Below are 22,176 nucleotides of genomic sequence, written 5' to 3'. Positions count from 1 at the left end.
GAGTGCCAGTAAAATTTTTCTGGCTTGCATTTATATGGTTTTTTTTTCCAGAAGTTAAATTAAATGCTTCATTCTTTAAAAAAAATTACAGGTGATTAAGCTATTTCTCCATTTAGGAGTAGGAAACACGTTTGAATTCACTCTATATGAACTGACAGCTCACTATGTGTCTTTGAATTGATTTTTAAATTTGTAACAAAATTTGGTGCATAACAATTTAAAGTATAGTATTCTGAACTTTAAAATTTGTATAGGTTCTGTCAAGTCCTCACATATGTATGTGCTTTTCTCTCATAATAAATCCAGCCGCAACACATGTCTCATGGACTTGTGATGGTGTTTTTGGTTACCAGTTCTTAGAGACCAGCAGAGAGTTGGTTCCGTTGTAATGGCAGACAACTTCCTTTAGGGAAATGAAAGCATCTATCCACACTGTGAACTTCTTTAGCTGCTATCTTATGTATTCACAGCCTAGGGATGGGAAAGAGCTCTTAGCGATTCTGGAAAGCATATTCTGCAGTATAATCATATAACCCTTTAATACTTTTAAATATTGTATAAGAATCTTAAGAACAAGTATAATTTTTAACAAAAGACAACTGTGTTTTCAATAAGATCTAAAGTCTGCCATGTTTTAGCCCCATTTAAATCTATTTTTAAAATGTAAATAGAACACAAAGTCAAGACTGAAAGGCCTGTATTTTGGGAAATGTCAGAGGTGGGAATGAATTCCTTTCATTAACCCACTCTGCCTCTCAGTTTAAAAATCAAGAAAGCTCGGACAGGTGCCTTGATTGCAGAAAGGGGGATTTTCCTAACTGCTTGATTAGATCCTTTGCGAAACTGATGCCCAATCTCCTCCTACCTTTCTCACAGCATAAAAGAATATTCACAAGCTACAGGACTAAAAGACTGTAACAGGGTTCTTGAAAAAAAAAATTATAGAATCCTCTAAATTCAAACTCATACAATTGGTAGTTTTGACTTGAGTTCATGTGTCTCACTGTAATACTCAAGCCATGAAATTGAAGAGCTATTATTAATCTACTAGTTCTGGCTTCAAATCTATTGCCAGTAAAATTTCTTTAGTTCTTCATCGACAGAACTACTTGAAATTAGGGAATTATCACATCCTGGGCAGATTAAAGGGGGGGAAAGTAATTTACAATTTTCTTAGTACTCTATTTTTTTTTGGCTATGGCAGTATTTTGGGCCTTATTTCAAAATAATTGAATTTGTTGTAGGTTTACCTTTTAAATAAGGAAAACCTGAATTAGCCATAGCTGCCAGATGGAAGTACTTGAGTGACTTCTTAATGAGAACCCTTCAGAATGCCATTTTTGTCTTTCAAGACAGAGATATTGCAAGCTGGATTAAAACCCCTATTCTTTCTACACCTATCATTTTTCAGGTCTTGAAAGCTTGGAAAAAACTTTTGCCCCGTATATTTATTCTTGTGTATGTACACAGGAAACCAGATTTTATGGCACATAGGAAACCAGGTAAATGATTAAAGAACTAATCATGATTATAAACCCTTTTAGCTAAAGTACCAGTGATAGTTTTTAATTTTTTTTATCTCATCAATTAGCAGAGACATGTTATTTTGAGTTTTCTGCTGGAGCCAAGGAGCATTTTCAAAGCCCAGCAACTTAGAAGAGACATTGGATGGTAACAATTACTACCGATGACTACCTTACCTTTTTTTCCCCCTCCTTCCCATGATTTCAAATGATATTCTTGTATCAAATATTTAATAAAAAGCTGGAAAGGTAAACAAACCAGACTTCATTAGTTCAGATCAGCTTTTATTATTCATTTAACGAAAATTTATTGAGGTTTGCTATGTGCAAAGCAATATGAGGTACTAAAATAAATATTAAGACATGCTCTCTTCCCTGAAGGAGCTTCTAATCTAATAGAGAAGAAAAAACATTAGCATGTAAAATATTAATATAGCTTTCAAATGCTCTAAAGCCTCAGTTCTCATATTTGTGGTTATTGTTATTATCATTTCAGAATTCAAATGGGGATCTATCTACATGGCAGGAGTGTGTGAGTATAGATGCATACCAAATGATCATTGATGGTCCAAATCTTAAATATGATTTTCACTTCCCATCATGGAATCTTCCTAGTAGAATCAGTATCCATGCTAATTGATGCTAAAGAAGTTTCATTAGTTCAGCTTTAAGATTGCTGAGGAAGGAGAAAAAGCTGAATACTGACATTTTGGTCAATAAAGACCCAAAAAAGACTACAGTAAAGATGAGTAAAGAGAAGAAAGGAAATGGGGTTGAAGATGGAATAGTAAAATTTGTTTCCTTAATTATAAAGGTAAAATATGAGTATTTTGGAAATTAGGAAGAAAGGACTAGGGACTAGACTCATGAATTCATTTGTATAGAGAAAATGGTGAATAATGGAGAATACTCTCTCTGCCAATGACTGCAGTATTGTCTCTGCAATTTATTGTCTTTGAGGGTTGTCTAGAGAACTACTCAGCACAAGTTATGTGATTTGCCCAGGGTCCCACAGCCAATATGTATGTGTCAGAGGTAGGACTTTAATTTGGGTCTCCCTACACTCCAAAGTTATCTCTTTCCACTGTACCATATTGCTTCTACTTGTAGAAGTTAACAATTAGAAATTCTGCTTTCAGTGACGGAAGTGTTTGCTTTAGAGGATCTGTTTATTCATTTAGTGTATTTTAATTGAGGATAACTAGGGGGAGCACGGCCCTCAGTCAGAAAGACTCATCTTTCTGAGTTTGAGGATCTGACCTCAGATACTTATGAACTGTGTGACCCTGGACAAGTCACTTAACCCTGTTTGCATCAGTTTCCTCATCTGTGAAATAAGTTAGAGAAGGAAATGGCAAACCACTCCAGTATCTTTGCCAAGAAAATCCCAAATGGGGTCGCACAAAGAATCAGACATGACTTAAAAAAAAAAAACCTGCACAAAAAACAACAAGATTCTAAATGAATGTGTTTCTGTTGGTATTTATTGCATTAATTTCATTTTGGTGAATTGGGGCATAGGCATGGGTTTCAAATAATACTCATTGGTGTCAGAAGACCTGAGTTCAAATTCCAGTTTTGCTACTTAGCAATCTATGTGACCATAACCTCTCAGGAACTTAATTTCCTCATGTATGAAATGAGGAGTTTGACCTACGGGATGACTTTCCTAGCTCTACATCTAAAATAGAATATTTTAGTTTTTCTTATTTAGATTTTACCCATTAAAAGCCTTCAGAGTCATATTCAGGGCACCAGCAACAGATGATCCTGGAGAACCTTTAGAATTCAATAAAATTTTTTGGTCTTTTAGAGTCTAAATCTAGAATCAGAATCTGTGGCATGTTTTGTTTGTCTGTTTGTTTTGATTTTGTTTTTTGGCTTGTGGTGTGATGATAGAAACCCATTGTTTTCAGTTCATGTATGAGTTATTTTTCCATGGCTCCATAGCAAACTAATTTCTTCTCAATTCTTTAATTTTTTTTCCTTCTCAATTCTTTAAAATTTTAATTGATCAATCAGATTTCATTATAGTAATTTAGACTTGTGAGCTCACATAAAGAATAACTAAATAAAATATAAAAGGGGATCTTGGAAAGGTTAGTGGTTAATGCAGTAGCCCAATTGAAGTTGAAAATAGTTTTAAAAATTAGTCTTTTGCTTCAGATCCACAGGGTATAGTTGTATACCCAACAAAAACACTTAAGAGAAAATGCTTTTTACTGGTTTTCTTTTAGGGCGAGATGAGTTTGAAGCCAAATTTTCCCACCTCCTTTTTTTTTTTTCTTTTTTTTTGGCGGGGCAATGAGGATTAAGTGACTTACCCAAGGTCACACAGCTAGTAAGTATCAAGTGTCTGAGACCATATTTGAACTCAAGTCCTCCTGAATTCAGGGCCAGTGCTTTTTCCACTGCGCCACCTAGCTGCACCCCCCCCCACTACCTTTATGGTATCTAGCTTTTGGCCCCAAGATAGCAGAATTAGGCTCTTTATAATTGCAAGAGTCAATAGCTGATTACTTGGCTCAAAACAAAATTGTTTAACAATTAGGAGGTCTCCATGGTATTCTGAATAAAAGGCTTACCAACTTGCCTAATGGGCTGTTGCCTATTGAGCATATGCTGAAGGCTTTTCAAATACTATAAAGTATCAAGCCCAATTTCTATTGACTCTGTTATCTAGCAACAACAACAACAAAAATGTATCTTGGTTCAATAAGCAACCTGTATGTTTCTGGCTTGGAATGTCATTTTGACACATTGCATTTCATAATGAAGTGTTTCAGCCAAACTGCCACGCTTTTGAGATGGCAAAAACAATTCAGCAAATAATTCATAGGATCTGTGAAATTTAGAACCAGAAAGCCTCTCAGGAGAGCATTTGATTTAACCCTTTCCTTTTAGAAACGAGGAAAACAAAGTCCATTTACTTCTTGCCCACATACTTGCTGTTCTTATGATTCTCCCCCAAAATAAAGTAATAAAATTGTGATTCTGATTTTGCTTGGTTCATCTGAGAAAGATTCCAAGAATATAAATTGGAGAGGATGTTAGGACTACGGGCAGCTAGGTGGTACAGTGGATAGAGTGCTGGGCCTGAACTCAGGAAGGTGGATCTTCCTGAGTTCAAATGTGGACTCAGATACTTAATAGCAGTGTGACCATGGGCAATCACTTAACTTTGTTTGCTTCAGTTAAGTATAATGAACTGGAGAAGAAAATGGCAAACCACTCCAGTTTCTTTGCCAAGAACACCCCAAATGGGGTCACAAAGAGTCGGACACAGTTGAATAACGACAACACTGTAGGACTGGTGACATCATGGTACAGTGAAAAGAGAACCAGATCTGCAATCAGAAGACCTGAGTTCAAATTCTAGCTCCCACTTATTTCAAGTGTGACCTTAATCTGCATGCATGCTATATATCCCTTGGGCCTCTGCTAAGGTAAGGTCTCTTTCAGCTCCCAATCTGTGACCTGACTGTGTTTTCTTGTTAATTAGGACATTAGGAATACATAAAGACCATAGGAAGATAAGACCTCTTTGTTTTTAAGTGAAATGCTATTTAAATTTATTGACCATTTGATGTGATGGAGTGGAAAAGTCTGAAAATCATTTCTGTGTTTAATTTTTAGCTGACTGTTAATGAAGCAGCCGCTCAGCTCTGTGTAAAAGATAATGCCCTTTTGACAAGAAGAGATGAACTCTTTGCCCTTTCTCGGCAGATTTCTCGGGAGGTCACCTACAAGTACACTTACCGAACAACCAAGTAAGCTTTGAAGGGACTTCAGTAACCGAGTGGTGAAATTAGGATGTTTAGGGACAATCCCTAGATGCTGCGCGCCTTCCTTCCCCTTTTTAATTCAGTGATCATGATGGAGTAAATGGATGACTATGTGGTAAACACAGGAAATAAAACTTAGCTTTGAGTTTTCAAAGCATTACTAACATGATTTCTGCTCTTGAATGCTGCTCTTCAAAATATTATGACTATCCAATATAAATAATATCGGGAGCATCTCAAAGGATTCCTCTCCTTTTTCAGAAGCTTTTGTTGCATGTGGGATCATTGAATTGAACAGATATTCTTAAAGCATCTAAGAGGGAGCATGGCTTAATGGAGAGAGCTGGCCTCAGGACCAGGGTTCAGATCCTGTCTCTCTGACACATATTGTGAGTTGCATTTGTAAGAAAATGCAGCTTAGTCCCTGTCTCTGTCCTATTCTGGCATGCCTACCATAGACAGTGATAAGACTTAATTAACATTTATTAAACACTCATTGACTGTAAGAAACTGTGCTAAGTACCTCTGGGGTCTCAAAAGAAGAACAGGTATTGCCTATTGACAAGGAGCTTATAAGCAGATATGTTTAGGTATTTACAAAGACCTTGCTGCCTGGTATTTGAGGGGAAAGATGGCTCTACTATCAAGAAGTATATGACAGGGGCAGCTAGGTGGCACAGTGGATGGAGCACCGGCCCTGGAGTCAGGAGTACCTGAGTTCGGGTCTGGCCTCAGACACTTAACACTTACTGGCTGTGTGACCCTGGGCAAGTCACTTAACCCCACTTGCCTCACTAAAAAAAAAAAAAAAAAAAAAAAAAAGAAGTATATGACAAGGGGGGCGGCTAGGTGGCGCAGTAGATAAAGCACCAGCCCTGGATTCAGGAGTACCTGAGTTCAAATGCGGCCTCAGACACTTGACACTTACTAGCTGTGTGACCCTGGGCAAGTCACTTAACCCCCATTGCCCCACAAAAAAAACAAAAAAAAAGAAGTATATGACAAGGGGCAGCTAGGTGGCACAGTGGATAGAGCACCGGCCTTGGATTCAGGAGGACCTGAGTTCAAATCCAGCCTCAGACACATAACATTTACTAGCTGTGTGACCCTAGGCAAGTCACTTAAACCCAATTGCCTCACCAAAAAAAAAAAAAAAAAAAGAAGTATATGATAGTTCTTTTAAGAAGCCAGAGAAGCTTGTAATACTGAAAGCCTCAGTGATGGTGGTTCATTTCATAGTTTTACCTGTAAATATTTCACACTTTAAAATATGTGTACCAGCTATGTGATGTAATGAGAACAGTCCTAGGTTGGCAGGCAGGGGACACCTGGGTTTGAGTCCCAGCTCTGACACTCACTTAGTAGCTGTGTGACTTGGAGCAAATCACTTCAGCTTCTTCCTCATTTTTAAAGTGGAGACAATAATATTTGTACTAATAATCTCAGGCTTGTGAAGAAAATGCTGTTTCAATCTCTTTATAAATATAAAGTCTTGTTATTTTTCATCCACAGCTCATCCCCATTAGATCCCTAATCTGGTTCCAAAGGTCTAGGTTCACTTTGCTTTTATTCTTTTATTCACCAGTAGCCCTAACTAGACCCTCATTTCTTTTTTAAAAAAATTTTTTTAATTTTTAAATTAAAAAAAAATTTTTTTTATGGGGGCAATGAGGGTTAAGTGACTTGCCCAAGGTCACACAGCTAGTAAGTGTCAAGTGTCTGAGGTCGGATTTGAACTCAGGTCCTCTTGAATCCAGGGCCGGTGCTCTATCTACTGCACCACCTAGCTGCCCCCCAAATTTAAAATTTTAATTCAAACCCCCCCCCAGGGGGAATAAGGGTTAAGTGACTTGCCCAGGGTTACCCAGCTTGTAAGTGTCTGAGGTAAGATTTGAACTCAGGGCTTCCTGAATCCAGGGTCAGTGCTTTATCCATTGCGCCACCTAGCTGCCCCTCAACCCTCATTTCTTAACCCCCTCCCCTCACCTGCAAGACTCCTCACACTGGTTGCTACAAGGTGGGCCAAAAGACACGATATTTTAATAACTTTTTGAAAATTATTTTTTCTTTATTTTTTACCATTTAAGAGATTTGATCTTCCACATGTAATATAAATTCGTTATATATACTCTGTATGAAGGTAGGGTATTGGATTATTAAGTATTGAACCCCTTTGTGACTTTTGACCCACCCTGTACCTAGTGCTACCTCTCTTGCTCTTACTGTTTCAGTGTTGTTGTTGTTTGTTTTTTTTAAAGTACCTACCATTCAGTAGCCAAGGTATTTAAAAGGTCGCTGCAGGGGAAAGGACCTTGGATTAAATGGGCAGGAACCTAGGCTTATCTAGGTTATTTTGCATTTGGGATTGTACAAACTGTCCCTTCTGAGCATGGATAATCAGAAGGCACTGTATCTACTGAGACTCTATTTTCTCTACATTAAGTTTAACCTAAAGTAGTCTGTATTACTTTATATTATATTTCTGTAGAGCTCCTAGAACTCATGTAAAAAATGCTAATTTTATCATCCCATCACAAATTATTCTTGATCTGCTACTTATTTTTTTAAGTTTTAGTATTTTATTTTCCCCCAATTATAAATAAAAACCATTTCCAACATTCGTTTTTCAAATTGAGTTCCAAATTCACTCCTTCCCTCCCCACCAACCTCATTGAGAATTTGATATAGGTTATACATATGTGGTCATGCAAAAAATTTTTCCAAATTCGTCATGTTGTAGAAGAATACATAGACCAAAATAAAAAACCCAAGAAAAATAGGGTTGTTGTTTTTTTTTAAGTGCTTCCATCTGTATTCTGACTACATCAATTTTCTCTGGGGATGGATAGCATTTTTCATTATAAGTCCTTCAGGGTGATCTTGGATCATTGTATTGCTGAGAGTAGCTAAGTCTTTCACAGTTGATAATCTTATAATATTGCTGTTCCTGTGCACAATTTTCTCCCGGTTCTACTTGTTTCACTTTGCATCAGTTCATGTTTTCCCAGGTTTTTCTGAGAGCATCTAGATCATTTCTTATAGCATAATAGTATTCCGTCACAATCATATAACACAATTTGTTTAGCCTTTCCCCAGTTGATGAGCTTCCCCTCAGTTTCCAATTCTTTGCCGCCATTAATCTGCTACTTATAAAGGGAAGAATTGCAGCTCTGTTTAATTTCTTATTATTTTCATGTTAAGATGTAAAGCAGCCAATCAACAAGTATTATTGAATGCTTTCTATTTGGGGGCTACAAATAGGTAGTCATCATCTCCTCTCTATATAAGTAAATGGTTGGGGGGGCAGCTAGGTGGTGCAGTATATAAAGCACTGGCCCTGAATTCAGGAAGACCTGAGTTCAAATCCAGCCTCAGACACTTGACACTTACTAGGTGTGACCCTGGGCAAGTCACTTAACCCTCATTGCCACAGGGGGGAAAAATTAAATGGTGGCTACTATTTACCCATTTCTTGATCTAATTAACCTCCTTGTATGTAAACTTGAAAATAGCAATGTTATGCTTTTCATTATCCTAATGTTTATCATTTGTGCACTTTAAAGAACTCTCAGAAAGCTAAATTTCAACTGTGCAATCTGTTTTCATTTCTTTTTTTTTTTTTTAAGTGAGGCAATTGGGGTTAAGTGACTTGCCCAGGGTCACACAGCTAGTAAGTGTTAAGTGTCTGAGGTCACATTTGAACTCAAGTCCTCCTGAATCCAGGGCAGGTGCTTTATCCACTGAGCCACCTAGCTGCCCCTGTGCAATCTGTTTTAATGAAATATTATAGAGTGAGATGAATTTAAAAAGAAAAAATTATAACCTTAATTTATTGTTTATTGTTTTTTTCTAGGTCCAAATGTGGAGAAAGAGATGAATTATCCCCCAAGAGAATTAAAATAGAGGTATTATATTTTTTATATATTTCTTAAGCCAAAAATCAGTTATTTTTTGGTATCAGTAAGGAAATATGAGAGAAGTTATGGAATTATCTTTGTTTATAAAATAGATTGTAGATATTTCATCCTAAAAAAAGGTACAGTAAAAAAAAAAGGTACAGTAAGGCTTAACTAGACTATAAGAATTTTAGAACTAAAAGTGTCTTTTGTAGTGCCTTTTGCCCAACTTTCTTCTTAGAGATGAAACTAAAGGTCAAGAGATATGAAATGGTCAATACTATTTTTTGGTAGCTATGTGGTACAGTGGATAGAGCACCAAGAAAGACTGTTCTTCCCGAATTCAAATCTGGGCTCAGACCTACTAGTTGTGTGACTCTGGGCAAGTCATTTAACCCTGTTTACCTCAGTTTCTTCATCTGTAAAATGAGTTGGAGAAGGAAATGGCAAACCACTCCAATATCTTTGCCAAGAAAACCCAAAGTGGGGTCATGAAGAGTCAGACATGGCTAAAAAAAATGACTAAATAACAAATTGTTACAGATTTTGTTACAGTCTAAATTAGTGAGTCTGAATTGTAGACTACTTAAAAAAAATAAAATTACTTTGAGCACGTAGGGTAACCGACAAGGGCTAATAAAATATCACCTACCAGAAGTCCATAAAGAAGAATGACTTATAGTCAGCAGATAAATGACCAGATGCTTCTTAGTTTTACTTTTCCCCCTAAATTTTATCTAAATAGTTAGTTGGTTTAGCACATATTTAATAGGCAATACAGGGGGCAGCTAGATGACGCAGTCGATAGAGCACTGGCCTTGGAGTCAGGAGTACCTGAGTTCAAATCCGGCCTTAGACACTTAACACTTACTAGCTGTGTGACCCTGGGCAAGTCACTTAACCCCAATTGCCTCACTAAAAAAACAAAACAAAACAAAAATAGGTAATACAAAAATAAATAACTGTAGCCCTTGTTTAAGTGCGCAAATTCCAATTCTTAGACCCAAATATGTGAGACTAAGACCTGCATTGGGGGTGAGTGTAACTGAAATAACAGAGTATACTTCTGGTTTTTGTCTTGCAGGTGGTCAGGTGGGGGATTAGAAAGAGGAATGTATTTCCCTCTCTTAGGGGCCCTCAGAACTAAAGAATGGTTTCAAGATCACTCTTTTTTAAAATTAAGTATTGAGTAAGCTGCCTGTTTTAAGGCTAACGCAACCTGCTGTACAAAGAAGTTAGTGTCAGCACCTGGCCAGGGGTGCTATTTTTTGAGGTCTTTTCTATGTTGTCCCTTGTAGGAGAAAAGATGCTTAGATATGATAGAATACTAGATCTGGAGGTCAAATCAACATAATCACCTTTAGGATGCAGAGATCTGTGGCAGCTGCTGGGTTAGATACAAGTTTTAGATAAGGCTTTACTAAAGTATGAAAAGATCTTTTTATGAGGTTGGTCCTGCTGCATGGGACAACAGTGTTGTGAGTCTCTTTGTTGTACTACTTGTATGAAGAGCTTTTTTTTTTTTTTTTTGCAGGGCAGTGAGAGTTAAGTCACTTGCCCAGGGTCACACAGCTAGTAAGTGTCAAGTGTCTGAGGCCGGATTTGAACTCAGGTCCTCCTGAATCCAGGGCCGGTGCTTTATCCACTGTGCCAACCAGGTGCCCCTGTGTACTACTTGTATTAAGTTGGATTCTTATAGTACAGAGAGGGGACTGATGAGGCAGAGAGAGGACTGATGAGGCAGAAAGGGGAGACTAAACAGAGGAGGAGCTAAGGAACAGAATAATATATGTGACCCTACCAGTGTCTTTGCCATGCTGATGTCAATTGGACTTAGTCATTCTGTAGCCAGAACTATAGGTGCAGGATGAGGACAGCTCTCTGGGAGTCAGAGAGAACTTGATGGCTCCCTGTAGAACGCTCTCTGATTTTGGAGTGTGCATGACAGTGTAGAAAGAGCATTTGATTAGCAACACTGGACTAGGACTGGTGCTGGTACTGGTCACAGTTGCCCTTAACTGCTATGTGTAAAAGTAAAGGGTTGCAAACAGAAATTCCTTGTGAGGTCCGGACAGGGGATGGGGGAATGTCCTTTGCTGATGAGGAGTCGGGAAACGGAAGGCCTCCTTAAGTTGGTTGCATTTGAGTGATGGGTGGGAATTACATAGTCTCTGAGTGCAAGGAAAGGCATTCTAGGTATTCCAGTAGGTTATAAGCTTCTGACTGTGTTTTGTGCATAGTAATTGCATAATAAATATTAGTTGAATTGAATTGAATAGAATTTAAAAGTAGCTGGAACAACACCATGGAGACAGGAAAGTTACATTTTTGTGCTGTAAGAAAATTAGATCAGTTGGTCTAGAGTGTGGAATGAGATTAAGGGTAGAAAGGCAAATTGACCCTAAATTATGGGGAGTTTGAATGCCAGGCTAAGAAGTTTGAACTTTGCTAGTTGAGTAGTAGGTGACTATTGAAAGGTTTTGAGTGGAGAGGTGACCAGAGGAGTTTATGGGAATCAAAGGTTTAGGGAGAAGGATGGAGGAGGGTAGGTGATTAAGCAATGAAGTATGGGGGAATTATTGTTTGACCTTCATCTTTTCATTGATTTTATGAGGTTAAATTATCTCATATAAGTTCAGGAGGGTAGGATTGCTGTTGAAAGTTCCAGAGGAGAAAAATAGGTTTGGAACACTTTGTATAGGCAGTAATAGAAGGATGTAATAAGGGTAGAGTAGGAATATTATCAAGCTACAATGAGAACTCAGCTGAAGTTATGGAAGGGACCTTAGAATACATCTCTTTAGTCCAAATCCTTCATTTTACATGTGAAGAAACTGAGATTCAGAAAGGTGGATTGACGTTGTAATTTACTCGGTTAGTTATAAATCAGTAAGCAGAACTGGGATTAGAACCTAGTTCTATCTTCATTCCTGGTCCAGTGTTCTTTGTACCATGCAACTTGTCTGCTGATTTGTTATTAAATGCTTGATTATTTCTCTAAGGACTAATGGACATTAAAAACCAAACACTTAAGGGAATATTTTGAGTCAAGAAGACTTAAATATTGAATATATAGACTGTATCAAAAGATATCACTGTGACTAGATCTTTTCTCCATCTCTTTCTTGCTCTGTCTGACCCTCTGTCTCTCTCTTGACCTCTCTGTCTCTATCTCTTTCATTTCATTGGTGTAAGGAACTCCTAGTTAGGAACTTCCTATATCAGTGCAGACTGGCACCTTCTTGGAAATGTATAGTCTTAGAGAATGTTGCCGGGGGCATTGAGAGATTAAGTGATACACGGTTGCTTTGTGTCAGAGCTGTGTGACTTGGACCCAGGTCTTTTTTTATGCCAAGCCCTGCTCTCTTTGAACTGTACCAGTCTGACTCCCATCTTCTCATTAATTGTTGCTAGAAATTCATATATATGGCTATGTATTTTGCACTCATTTCCTACTAAAGATTTGCTTTAAAGTGTACAGACAAAATTTTAGGGAAATGATTGACACAGACACAGGGTGTGGAAAGTTTTATTTGTGTATTTTTAATTTGTTTGATGTTCTCAGTTCTATCTTGGGATTTTTACACACTTAGTTCTGCAGTGTAATTGGGTCAACTCTTAGGTGCCATCCAAGGATATACTTAGTGGTTACTCTGACCAAAAGGGCCTTTTTTAGAGAGATTTCTCACTAGAAAGTCCACTAAAGGATATATTTTCCTAATTCTTGAGGCTGAATCATGAGATTCCATGTTTATTAGTTGTAATTAATTGATTTCTTATAGTAAAAACTTGGAATTGGTGGTATATATAGAAAGGAAGGTCAATGAATAAAAGAAAAACTAGGAAAGTTTTGTCCCATTTGGTGAATTTAAAGAAGAAAGGGAACACTATGAGGCTCAAGTGATCAAAAATATGTCAGGTAATAAGAAAACAGAGTTCTAACCTTACTCATCATTAGCTCTACCATTGGCACAGCCATTACCATTCAGATTGGTTTCTGATTCTGCACAAGACCCATGTCATTTTTCATTATTGGTATTGCTTTAGTGCTCATTCTCTCTCTTTTTTCTTTTTTTGGCAGGGCAATGAGGGTTAAGTGATTTGTCCAGGGTCACATAGCTAGTAAATGTCAAGTGTCTGAGGCTGGATTTGAACTTAGGTACTCCTGAATCCAGGGCTGGTGCTTTATCCACTGCGCCACCTAGCTGCCCCGAGGTGGCTTCTAAGAGTAGGGTTTTCCTTTCTATTTAGCTTTGAGGGATTAAGGCAGAGAGAGAGAGAGAGAGAGAGAGAGAGAGAGAGAGAGAGAGAGAGAGAGAGAGAGAGAGAGAGAGAGAACAGAGAGAAGTGGGCTCCATAGGTCCCCTTCCCCAAGGAGTCTATATCAATTTCATTGGGTCCCTAAACTGGGATGGAGAAAAAAAATTACATATTTGTTTTACTAGTCTCTAATTGAAATTGAACATTTCCTTCAATTAATTATTCTGAGAATGTGTCCATAGGAATTGTCAGACTGCCAAAAAGGTTCATGACACAGGTTGATGATGAATGTGTTTCTTCTTATTGATGTTAAATTTTCATTTCTGAATAGACTTGGTAGCTGACATTGACAATTTACAGAGTTTATTCATCTTTAGTATTTTTTACAAATAAACATAAATAGAAATTTTCATGAATAAAATGGCAAAATAGAATGTCAGTATAGAATGGAAGTAATAAATGTGGAGAGGGAGAAGTATTTTAAATGATTAAAACATGCCTGGTAGTAATGTTTCCTGGTGAATGAATGATATGTTCCTAATTCTTGAGGCTGAATTAAAAGTACCTGTTGAGCTAGGGTAGACTTGAGTTACAAGTATTGGATCCACTTTTCTCTGTAAATGTAACCTTTCCTCTTTCTTTATAGCTAGGCATGTTTTTTCGTTGCTACTGTTTAGCTGTTTTTGCACATATTTGCATATTGACCTCAGTATAATAACAGAATGATTATAACCTACTGTAGTTGTATTCAGATCCATTGTGCAGTCATTAAAATTCACCAAAAAATTGTAAACTTCTGTCTCTAATCAAGGCCAAGAATTAGGGGAGGTTGCCATAGAAATATATAATCAACAGGCTGGGGGTGAGAAGTAACCATGATATTCTTTCTTCCCTTTCCTTACAACCTATTATGTAGACTTTTGAGTAAAGTCTCAAATCAGGTTAGTCATGTTTCTGACTTCAGTTCCTTTCCAACAATGTACTTTAGTAAGGCATGACTGTCCTGTCCTGTCTGGAAGAATAACCAACATAGGCACCACCCCTGGTATATTTGGCTGCCACTGAAAACCCAGACTTAAGTAAAGATGGTTATACCAGTTTCAAGAATTATGCTCTTTGTCCTTTTTTATTGGAGACTCAGAATCCATTTCTGTGGTAACTGAAAATAAGTGTGATAACTTGCTATTTAATAAGGATGTATTAAGGACTAATGTATGCAGAGCATCACCATCCTTGGCCCATATATTTCTTTTTTTTTCCCCCTCCACTGGCACACTTTGTCAAAACATACATACATATAGAATTTTGATGATGTCCATCCAACAGGGCTGGTGGGTTTAGAGGAAAAGAAAAAAAAAAGTCAGATGGTAGTTTATTATCTAGGGAAGCTTATCTCTTAGCTGACTGGAAGCCCCTTTATTTATGAGCACAAGTGAAAATAAATTACAAAATGTTGCTAAGTTTAGCAGGTTACCTTTTGAAATTCAAATATCTATTGTACCCCTTTGTCTAGAATAAGTAAGTAGGCAGTCTGAGAGGAAAATATATGTGAAACAAATCCAGAAAATAAGTTAAAGGAGAAGAAAAATCCAGAGGTAAGGCATTCAGATCTCTTTTTTGTTTGTTTGTTGGTTTGTTTTTCTTGTTTTTCTTTTCTTTTTAAAGGTAGTAGGTAGAAACAAATGACATCTGTCTGGTCTTTTCACTCAGAAGATACCTTGTTCCATTGAAAAACCTTGCTATTAGCTCCATTAGTAGTTGCTTAGACTAGAAAAAGATATGCATCAATAAATAGAATATGACTACTAATCCCAGGGTTGGAAAAAGTTCATGTTTAAATTTCATATTTTAAATTGTCTTCTTTCACGTAAATTACTGGTAGCTGGGATGAGAGAGGCAGGAGGTGCTAACACCCTTGCTTCCATGTGGGCTAGTAATGGAAAGCAGTTGGAGATAATTGGATAAAAAGAAGTAATGTTAGTTAATAGAGACCAGGGAGCCAGAGATTCAAAGACAAAGAAGTTTTAAAAGAACTTCAGTGGGTGCAGGGAGTGGTGATGGGGGGCACCCCCTGGGGAAATTGGGGCCTGAAGAAGAAAGACTCAGAGGAAACATCTGCAAGCAGTTCCAGTTGTGTGGGGGGAGGGAAGAGGGTGCAATGCATCCACCTACGCCGTTACTAAGCTGGTTGAAAAAGAAAGCCAGTATAATTTGATGTGGATCTTTCCCCCTCTGGATCAGAAGAACAGAAGCACTACAATCTGCTATTCATATAGAAAGTGTGAGTAGAAAAAAGGATAGAGCACATGTGGGACTGAGAACATCTGTTCTGAGAAGTCATTTTAGAGGCAACCAAGCAGCAGCCTAGAAGTAATGTAGGCTTTCTGGTAGTGTTTTGGGAAAAGACAGGAGGAGGAATGGGGTTGGAAACCAGTGGGATAAGAGTAATTAGGTCATGAACAGGCATCCCACCCCATAGCTTTTATTTTCCCAGGACTTAGGCCTAAAGTCTTTTTAGCAAGGGAACAGTATGATTAATTGCAGGAGCCAGGAATATGGCACCAAAACAAACTGCCTGCAGCTTGATATAGATGATTATTGGGGCCTAGCGCAAGGCGGGGGGAGGGAGGGTAGAGGGTATGGGGGAGTAGGGGGGATGGGGAGAAGCATGAAAAAAACAACTGATAAAATTAAAGAAATGCTCAACATTGGAGATGCAAACTGGAAAAGAGTCTAGATTCTTGTGGCATCTCCATCCCTTCATTTCTAAAGCCATATAGTTTTGGATATTTTAAAACTTTTATATTCCAGAGTGGCAGCTGCCCAACCCACGTAGCTCTTCTACCGATGTAGTCTTGAATAATATAGAAAGCTGGAGAAAACACGGTGACAGAAATATATGTGATAGTGGCCTTGGCAAACAGACCCATTACTATGTGTATATCATTTAACAAATAGTTGTTTTTTTTTTCTTTTGAGGCAGTAGTATGAGGCGATGTACTATTCATAAACTCTCTTTCCTAAAACATTTCACATGTGGATGCTGTAGTGGCATTTCCATTCCTCTGAAGTGGTTCTAGCTTCTAACAATAATACATTAAAAATATCAATTGCTCACTATGTAGTAGGTACTGTGATGGGTATCGGAAATACAAAAACAAATACAGAATAGTCCCTACCCTCAAGAAGCTTACATTCCATCAGGGAAAATAACACGTACACATATGTAAGTAAATATAAAATATATACAAGGTACTTCTGACATTCACCTTTGAAAGCATGTGGTGTGATGTGATGTGTAGAACATTGGACCGAGAGTCAGGAAGACCTGATTTCAAATCCTACTTTAGATACTTAATAACTACATGACCCTACACAAGTCATTTAACCTCTGTGGGCCTCCATTTCCTCATTTGTGAAAATTTGCTGTGGTTAGGGTGGGGGCGGGGAAGCGTTAACAAAAGGTAGCACTTAGGCTGAATTTTGAATGAGGAGACAGAATGCCTTGTATGTGGAACAGCAAGACATCCAGTTTAGCTAGAATATAGAGTGTGTGGCAGAAATTTAGAAAGGTAGACTAGAGGGGCAGCTAGGTGGCGCAGTGGATAGAGCACCGGCCCTGGAGTCAGGAGTACCTGAGTTCAAATCCGGCCTCAGACACTTAACACTTATTAGCTGTGTGACCCTGGGCAAGTCACTTAACCCCAATTGCCTCACTAAAAAAAAAAAAAAAAAAAAAAAAGGTAGACTAGAGCCAGATAATGAAGGACTTTGAATGCTGAAGAGAGGAGTTTGTATTTTATTCAAGTGGTAATAGAGATCCATTGGACCCTCTTTGCTGAAAAGAGTGATTAGATTTGTGCTTTGGAAATAGCACTTTGGCAGCAGAGTGGAGGAAAACTTAGAGAGGAGAAAAACTGGATGAAAGGAGACCACTTAAGAAGCTAGTGCAATAATCTAGGTAAGAAGGGATGAGGGCTGAACTAGGATGGTGACCACCTGAGTGGAGAGAAGGAGATAGATAAAAGAAATGTTGTAGAGACAGAATCTAGAATACTTGACAACCTATTGGATATAGGAGAAAGAATAAGGAGTTAAGAGTAACTGCTGCAAACTGGACTCATTGGATGGATGGTGCTATCTCCAAGAAGAACAGGGAATCTCGGGAAAGGGATGGTTCTGGGGACAGATTCTGAACTCTGTTTTGGACATGTTGAATTTGAAATACCTATTGGACATCCAGATGGAGCTGTCCATTAGGCAGCTAGAGAAGTGAGACCAGAAGTCATAAGAGATAGTAAGTCTGGACATAGAAGTTTTAGAGTCTTCTGCATAGAGATGATAGTTAAATCCATGGAAGCTGATGAGATCAATAAATGAAAGACTATAGAGAGAAGGGGCCTCAGAAAACATTGGGGCACACCCATAATTAAGAGGTGGGATATGGAGGATGATCCAGTAAAAAGGGGACTGAGGAGTGGGCAGATAGGTAGGAAGAGAACCATGAGACCATAGTCAGCACTATGAAATGTACAGAGAAGTCAAGAAAGATGTGAACTAAGAAAAGGACATTGGATTTGTCAGTTAAAAGAAATTGGTGTTGGGGGCAGCTAGATGGCTCAGTGGATAAAGTACTGGCCTTGGATTCAGGAGTACCTGAGTTCAAATCCAGCCTCAGACACTTGACACTAGCTGTGTGACCCTGGGCAAGTCACTTAACCCTCATTGCCCCACAAAAAAAAAAAAAAGAAATTGGTGATTTTGGAGAGAGTGGTCTCTAGCTGCCCCTAAGTGGGTTATTTTAGAGTCAGTCAGTTGATTAGTATTTATTAAGCACTTATTGTAGAGCAGCGAGGTGGCACAGTTTATAGAGTGCCAGGCCTAGAATCAGGAAGACCTGAGTTCAAATTTGACCTCAGACACTTACTAACTGTGTGACCCTAGGCAAGTCACTTAACCCCATTTGCCTCAGTTTCCTCATCTGTAAAATGAACTGGAGAAGGGAATGGCAAACCACTCCAGTATCTTTGCCAAGAAAACCCAGAGTCACAAAGAGTTAGACATTACTGAAAAGATATGCCAGCCTCTGGGGATAAAAAAGGAATGGGAAAGGCAACATGCAAACAATTGCATACATGCAATGCAAATGAGGATGATTTCAGAAGGCAGTGAAGTTGGGCATGGAAGGTATACCAGTAAAGGCCTTTTGCAGAAGGTGAGGTTTGACTTGAATCTTGAAAAAAGCTGGGGAAGCCAGGAGGTAGCAGTGAAGAGGGAGAGAATTCCAAACATGGAGGATAGCTAGTGAAAAGGCACTGACTAGGTGGTGCAGGGGATAGATAAAGCACCAGCCCTGGATTCAGGAGGACCTGAGTTCAAATCTAGCCTCAAATACTTGACACTTACTAGCTGTGTGACCCTGAGCAAGTCATTTAACCCTCATTGCCCTGCAAAAAAAAAAAAAAGAAAAAGGAAAGACAAGAAAAGAAAAGAAAGGCGCGGAGATGGGAAATAGTGTCATATCTGAAGAGCAGCAAGAAGGCTAGTATCATTGGATCTTACAGTTGTGAAAACCCAAATAGATTAAGTGTTTTACACATTTAATGTAATCATTAGTGATAGAGTTTGGACTAGAAACCAAGTGTCTAACCTCCTGGTGTTTTCATTTACAGTGTTGTTGTCATTGACCCATCTAATCTTGATATGTTTATATTAGTTCTTTCTCCATTGCTAATTCCTACTCATCCTGACTTGTCCATTCTTAGGGTGCCAGTATGTTTAGGAAATTTTCTTTATTGCTTCTTTTTTCTTAGCATTCTTAGTAATGATTGGTTCACTTGGGAACTTATTTTTCACCTAGAAGGGACCACAGAGGTCATCTAGGCCAGCCTCTTTTTGAAGATAATGAAATTTAGGATTTGAGAGGTTAACTGAGTTCTCCAGATACTGAGTGATAGAAGTGAGATTTGAACCCAAGTCCTCTCTACTGTTCATTTATTTACCACGATTATCTCAAGTAAATTCTTTCTTTGGCATCAATCACATTATATATTATTCTTACATTATAACCAAACTCCACTGTAACACCAAGAAGGCCAAGATAAATTAATTCATTATTCTTAAGTGGATTCTTTTTTTTTTTTTTTTGGTGGGGTAATGAGGGTTAAGTGACTCGCCTAGGGTCACAGAGCTAGTAAGTGTCATGTGTCTAAGGCTGGATTTGAACTCAGGTCCTCCTGAATCCAGGGCTGGTGCTTTATCCACTGCACCACCTAACTGCCCCCAATTCATTGTTCTTGTAGAACTATCCCGGATGGTGCTGTTTTACTTTACATGGAGTTACCACATTAATTATGGCTAATGTCTCACACCATTAGATAGAATATACCTAGGATGAAAGCTGAACACTAAATGAACTAAAATACCTTATTGATGCTTAAACTCTATTGTTATCTTACTTTGTTTTATTTCTTTACCACTGGATCTTTAAAACCTTAAGAAATCCACTTAAGCTCTGTACCCCATATATAGTACAATCTGTGAGCTAAGATGCAAAAACAGAAACAAGTTAATGAATGAATTCCTGTGAACAGCCCTTAGATATTTTCAGGGAAAAGTTGAAGCATGCTGTTAACTTTGTTTATTTTTTGCTTAATAGGATGGGTTCCCAGATTTCCAAGACACCGTGCAGACCCTTTTCCAGCAGGATGCTGTAAAAGTTCAGTTAGCACTGGCCAAAGCTAAAGGTGAAGAATTTGCAGCACTTAATTCACAGGTAATGGAAACCTCTAGTTTGGTAGCTAATCAACTTTTCATTCCCCAGAAATGATGATTAGTAAAAATTAATAATAATAGTAAGCAATGGCATCAGTTAATTTTTATCTTAAAGTTTTGATGACCGAAATGATTTCTGGTTGCTTCTACAGTTTACCCCGATCCACAGCTGTATAAACAAGATAGCAATCACATCCTTTTTAGTTTAGTCAGACTTCTGAGCTGAATCTAATCTAGTCCCACTTAAACATTCCTTGTAGTTTTGAAGACTCGAGCCTGAAGGAAGACTTCAGAGTCAAGCGACAGTTAGCTGCATCAAGGCAAAATAGTCACTTGCTTTCAATGACTGCATGTGCTAAAACAGTATTATTTAAAATATTGTAAACTATACAGTAAATACTATGACCATACTATTACATTTTAAACTGCTGTTCATTGATGAGCAGGTATAATAACACATGCACATATATGTACTGTGCTGGGTTTTTGTAGGCTGTGTGGCAAAGTAGATGGAGTATTGGGCTTGGAGTCAGGAGGACCTGGGTTCAAATTTTTACTCTGACTCTTGTTTGTTGTTTTTTTTTGTTTTTTGAGGAAATTGGGGTTAAGTGATTTGCCCAGGGTCACACAGCCAGTAAGTGTTAAGTGTCTGAGGCCGGATTTGAACTCAGGTACTCCTGACTCCAGGGCCAGTGCTCTATCCACTGCGCCACCTAGCTGCCCCTTTACTCTGACTCTTACAAGCTATGTGACCTAGGCAAAGTATTTAACTGCTTGTGCCTCAAACCATTTCCTAGGATCATAGAATAATGGATTTCGAACTGGAAGAAATCTTAGAAGAAATCTAATCTATCCTGCTCATTTTACAGATGAGGAAACTGAGGCCCAAAGAGGCAAAGTCACTTGCCCAGGGTCACCTAGGCGGTGAATGACAGGAGTAGGATTTGAACCCAGGGCCTCTAACTCTTTTTTTTTTTTGTGGGCCAATGAGGGTTAAGTGACTTGCCCAGAGTCACTCAGCTAGTAAGTGTCAAGTGTCTGAGGCCGGATTTGAACTCATGTACTCCTGAATCCAGGGCCAGTGCTTTAACCACTCCACCACCTAGCTGCCCCTTTCTTGGTTACATTGTAAGGAGGATTCTTTTTCAGGTTTGAGTTGAATTAGATGGCCTCTGCCCTCCCTTCCAGTTCTGAGATTCTGTGATTCTGATCAAAGGTTATGGGAAAATAAATGTATGAATAGGATGAGGAAAGGAACTTGAACCTGTAATTACAATGGTTAAAGGGAACTACCAGATGTGGAAATACCCTCTGCCAGTGCAGAAAGGTTCCTGCATAGCAATTTAGAGTCTTAGAAAGTTGTCTAGAATGAACAAGTTGTGGTGTATGATTGTGAGAAATACTATTAATAGTGAGAAATATTCACAAATACTATTAATTGTGAGAAATACTCACAAATAGTGAGTTCAAATCTGGTCTCAGACACTTGACACTTACTAGCTGTCTGACCCTGGGCAGGTCACTTAGCCCTCATTGCCTCACCAGAAAGGAAGGAAGGAAAGAAGGAAGGGAGGAAGGAAGGAGATGACAAATAGGATGATTTAAGAAAAACCTGGGAAGACTTATATGAACTGATGCAAAGTGAACAGACCCAGGAGAATGTTGTGCACAGTAACAGCAATATTGTAACAACGATCAACTGTGAATGACTTGGTTATTTTCAGTAATAGAATGATCCAAGAAAATCCTAAGGATTCATGATAAAAATGACTAACCACCTCCAAAAACAGAACTTATGGTACCTGAATACAGACTGAAGCATACTGTTTTCTTTCTTTCTTTCTTTCCTTCCTTTCTTCCTTCTTTCTTTCTTCCTTCCTTCCTTTTTTCCTTCCTCCTTTCTTTTTTGAGTTTTCTTCCACAAAATGACTAATATGG

The 22,176-nt window shown here is 38.3% G+C and overlaps 1 protein-coding gene across 4 annotated transcripts in view; it reads left to right on the top strand.

The window, feature by feature from the left end:
* NAB1 (NGFI-A binding protein 1) overlaps positions 1–22,176 on the top strand; it is a 75,440-nt gene that overhangs the window by 24,990 nt on the left and 28,274 nt on the right. For all 4 annotated transcript variants that reach the window (XR_006355649.1, XR_006355650.1, XM_043994871.1 and 1 more), the window contains exons 3-5: positions 5,160–5,293; positions 9,162–9,213; positions 20,123–20,239. Coding sequence is in view for 2 of the 4 variants with exons in the window: in XM_043994871.1 (XP_043850806.1) it covers positions 5,160–5,293; positions 9,162–9,213; positions 20,123–20,239 (303 nt within the window). In the remaining 2 variants the exon portion in view is untranslated. The remainder of the gene's footprint in view (positions 1–5,159; positions 5,294–9,161; positions 9,214–20,122; positions 20,240–22,176) is intronic.

Source organism: Dromiciops gliroides, chromosome 3, assembly GCF_019393635.1.
Source record: "Dromiciops gliroides isolate mDroGli1 chromosome 3, mDroGli1.pri, whole genome shotgun sequence".
In the NCBI taxonomy this organism is placed as follows: domain Eukaryota; kingdom Metazoa; phylum Chordata; class Mammalia; order Microbiotheria; family Microbiotheriidae; genus Dromiciops; species Dromiciops gliroides.
The sequence above is the reverse complement of the archived record's forward strand: the minus strand, read 5'-3'. Positions and strand labels throughout refer to the sequence as shown.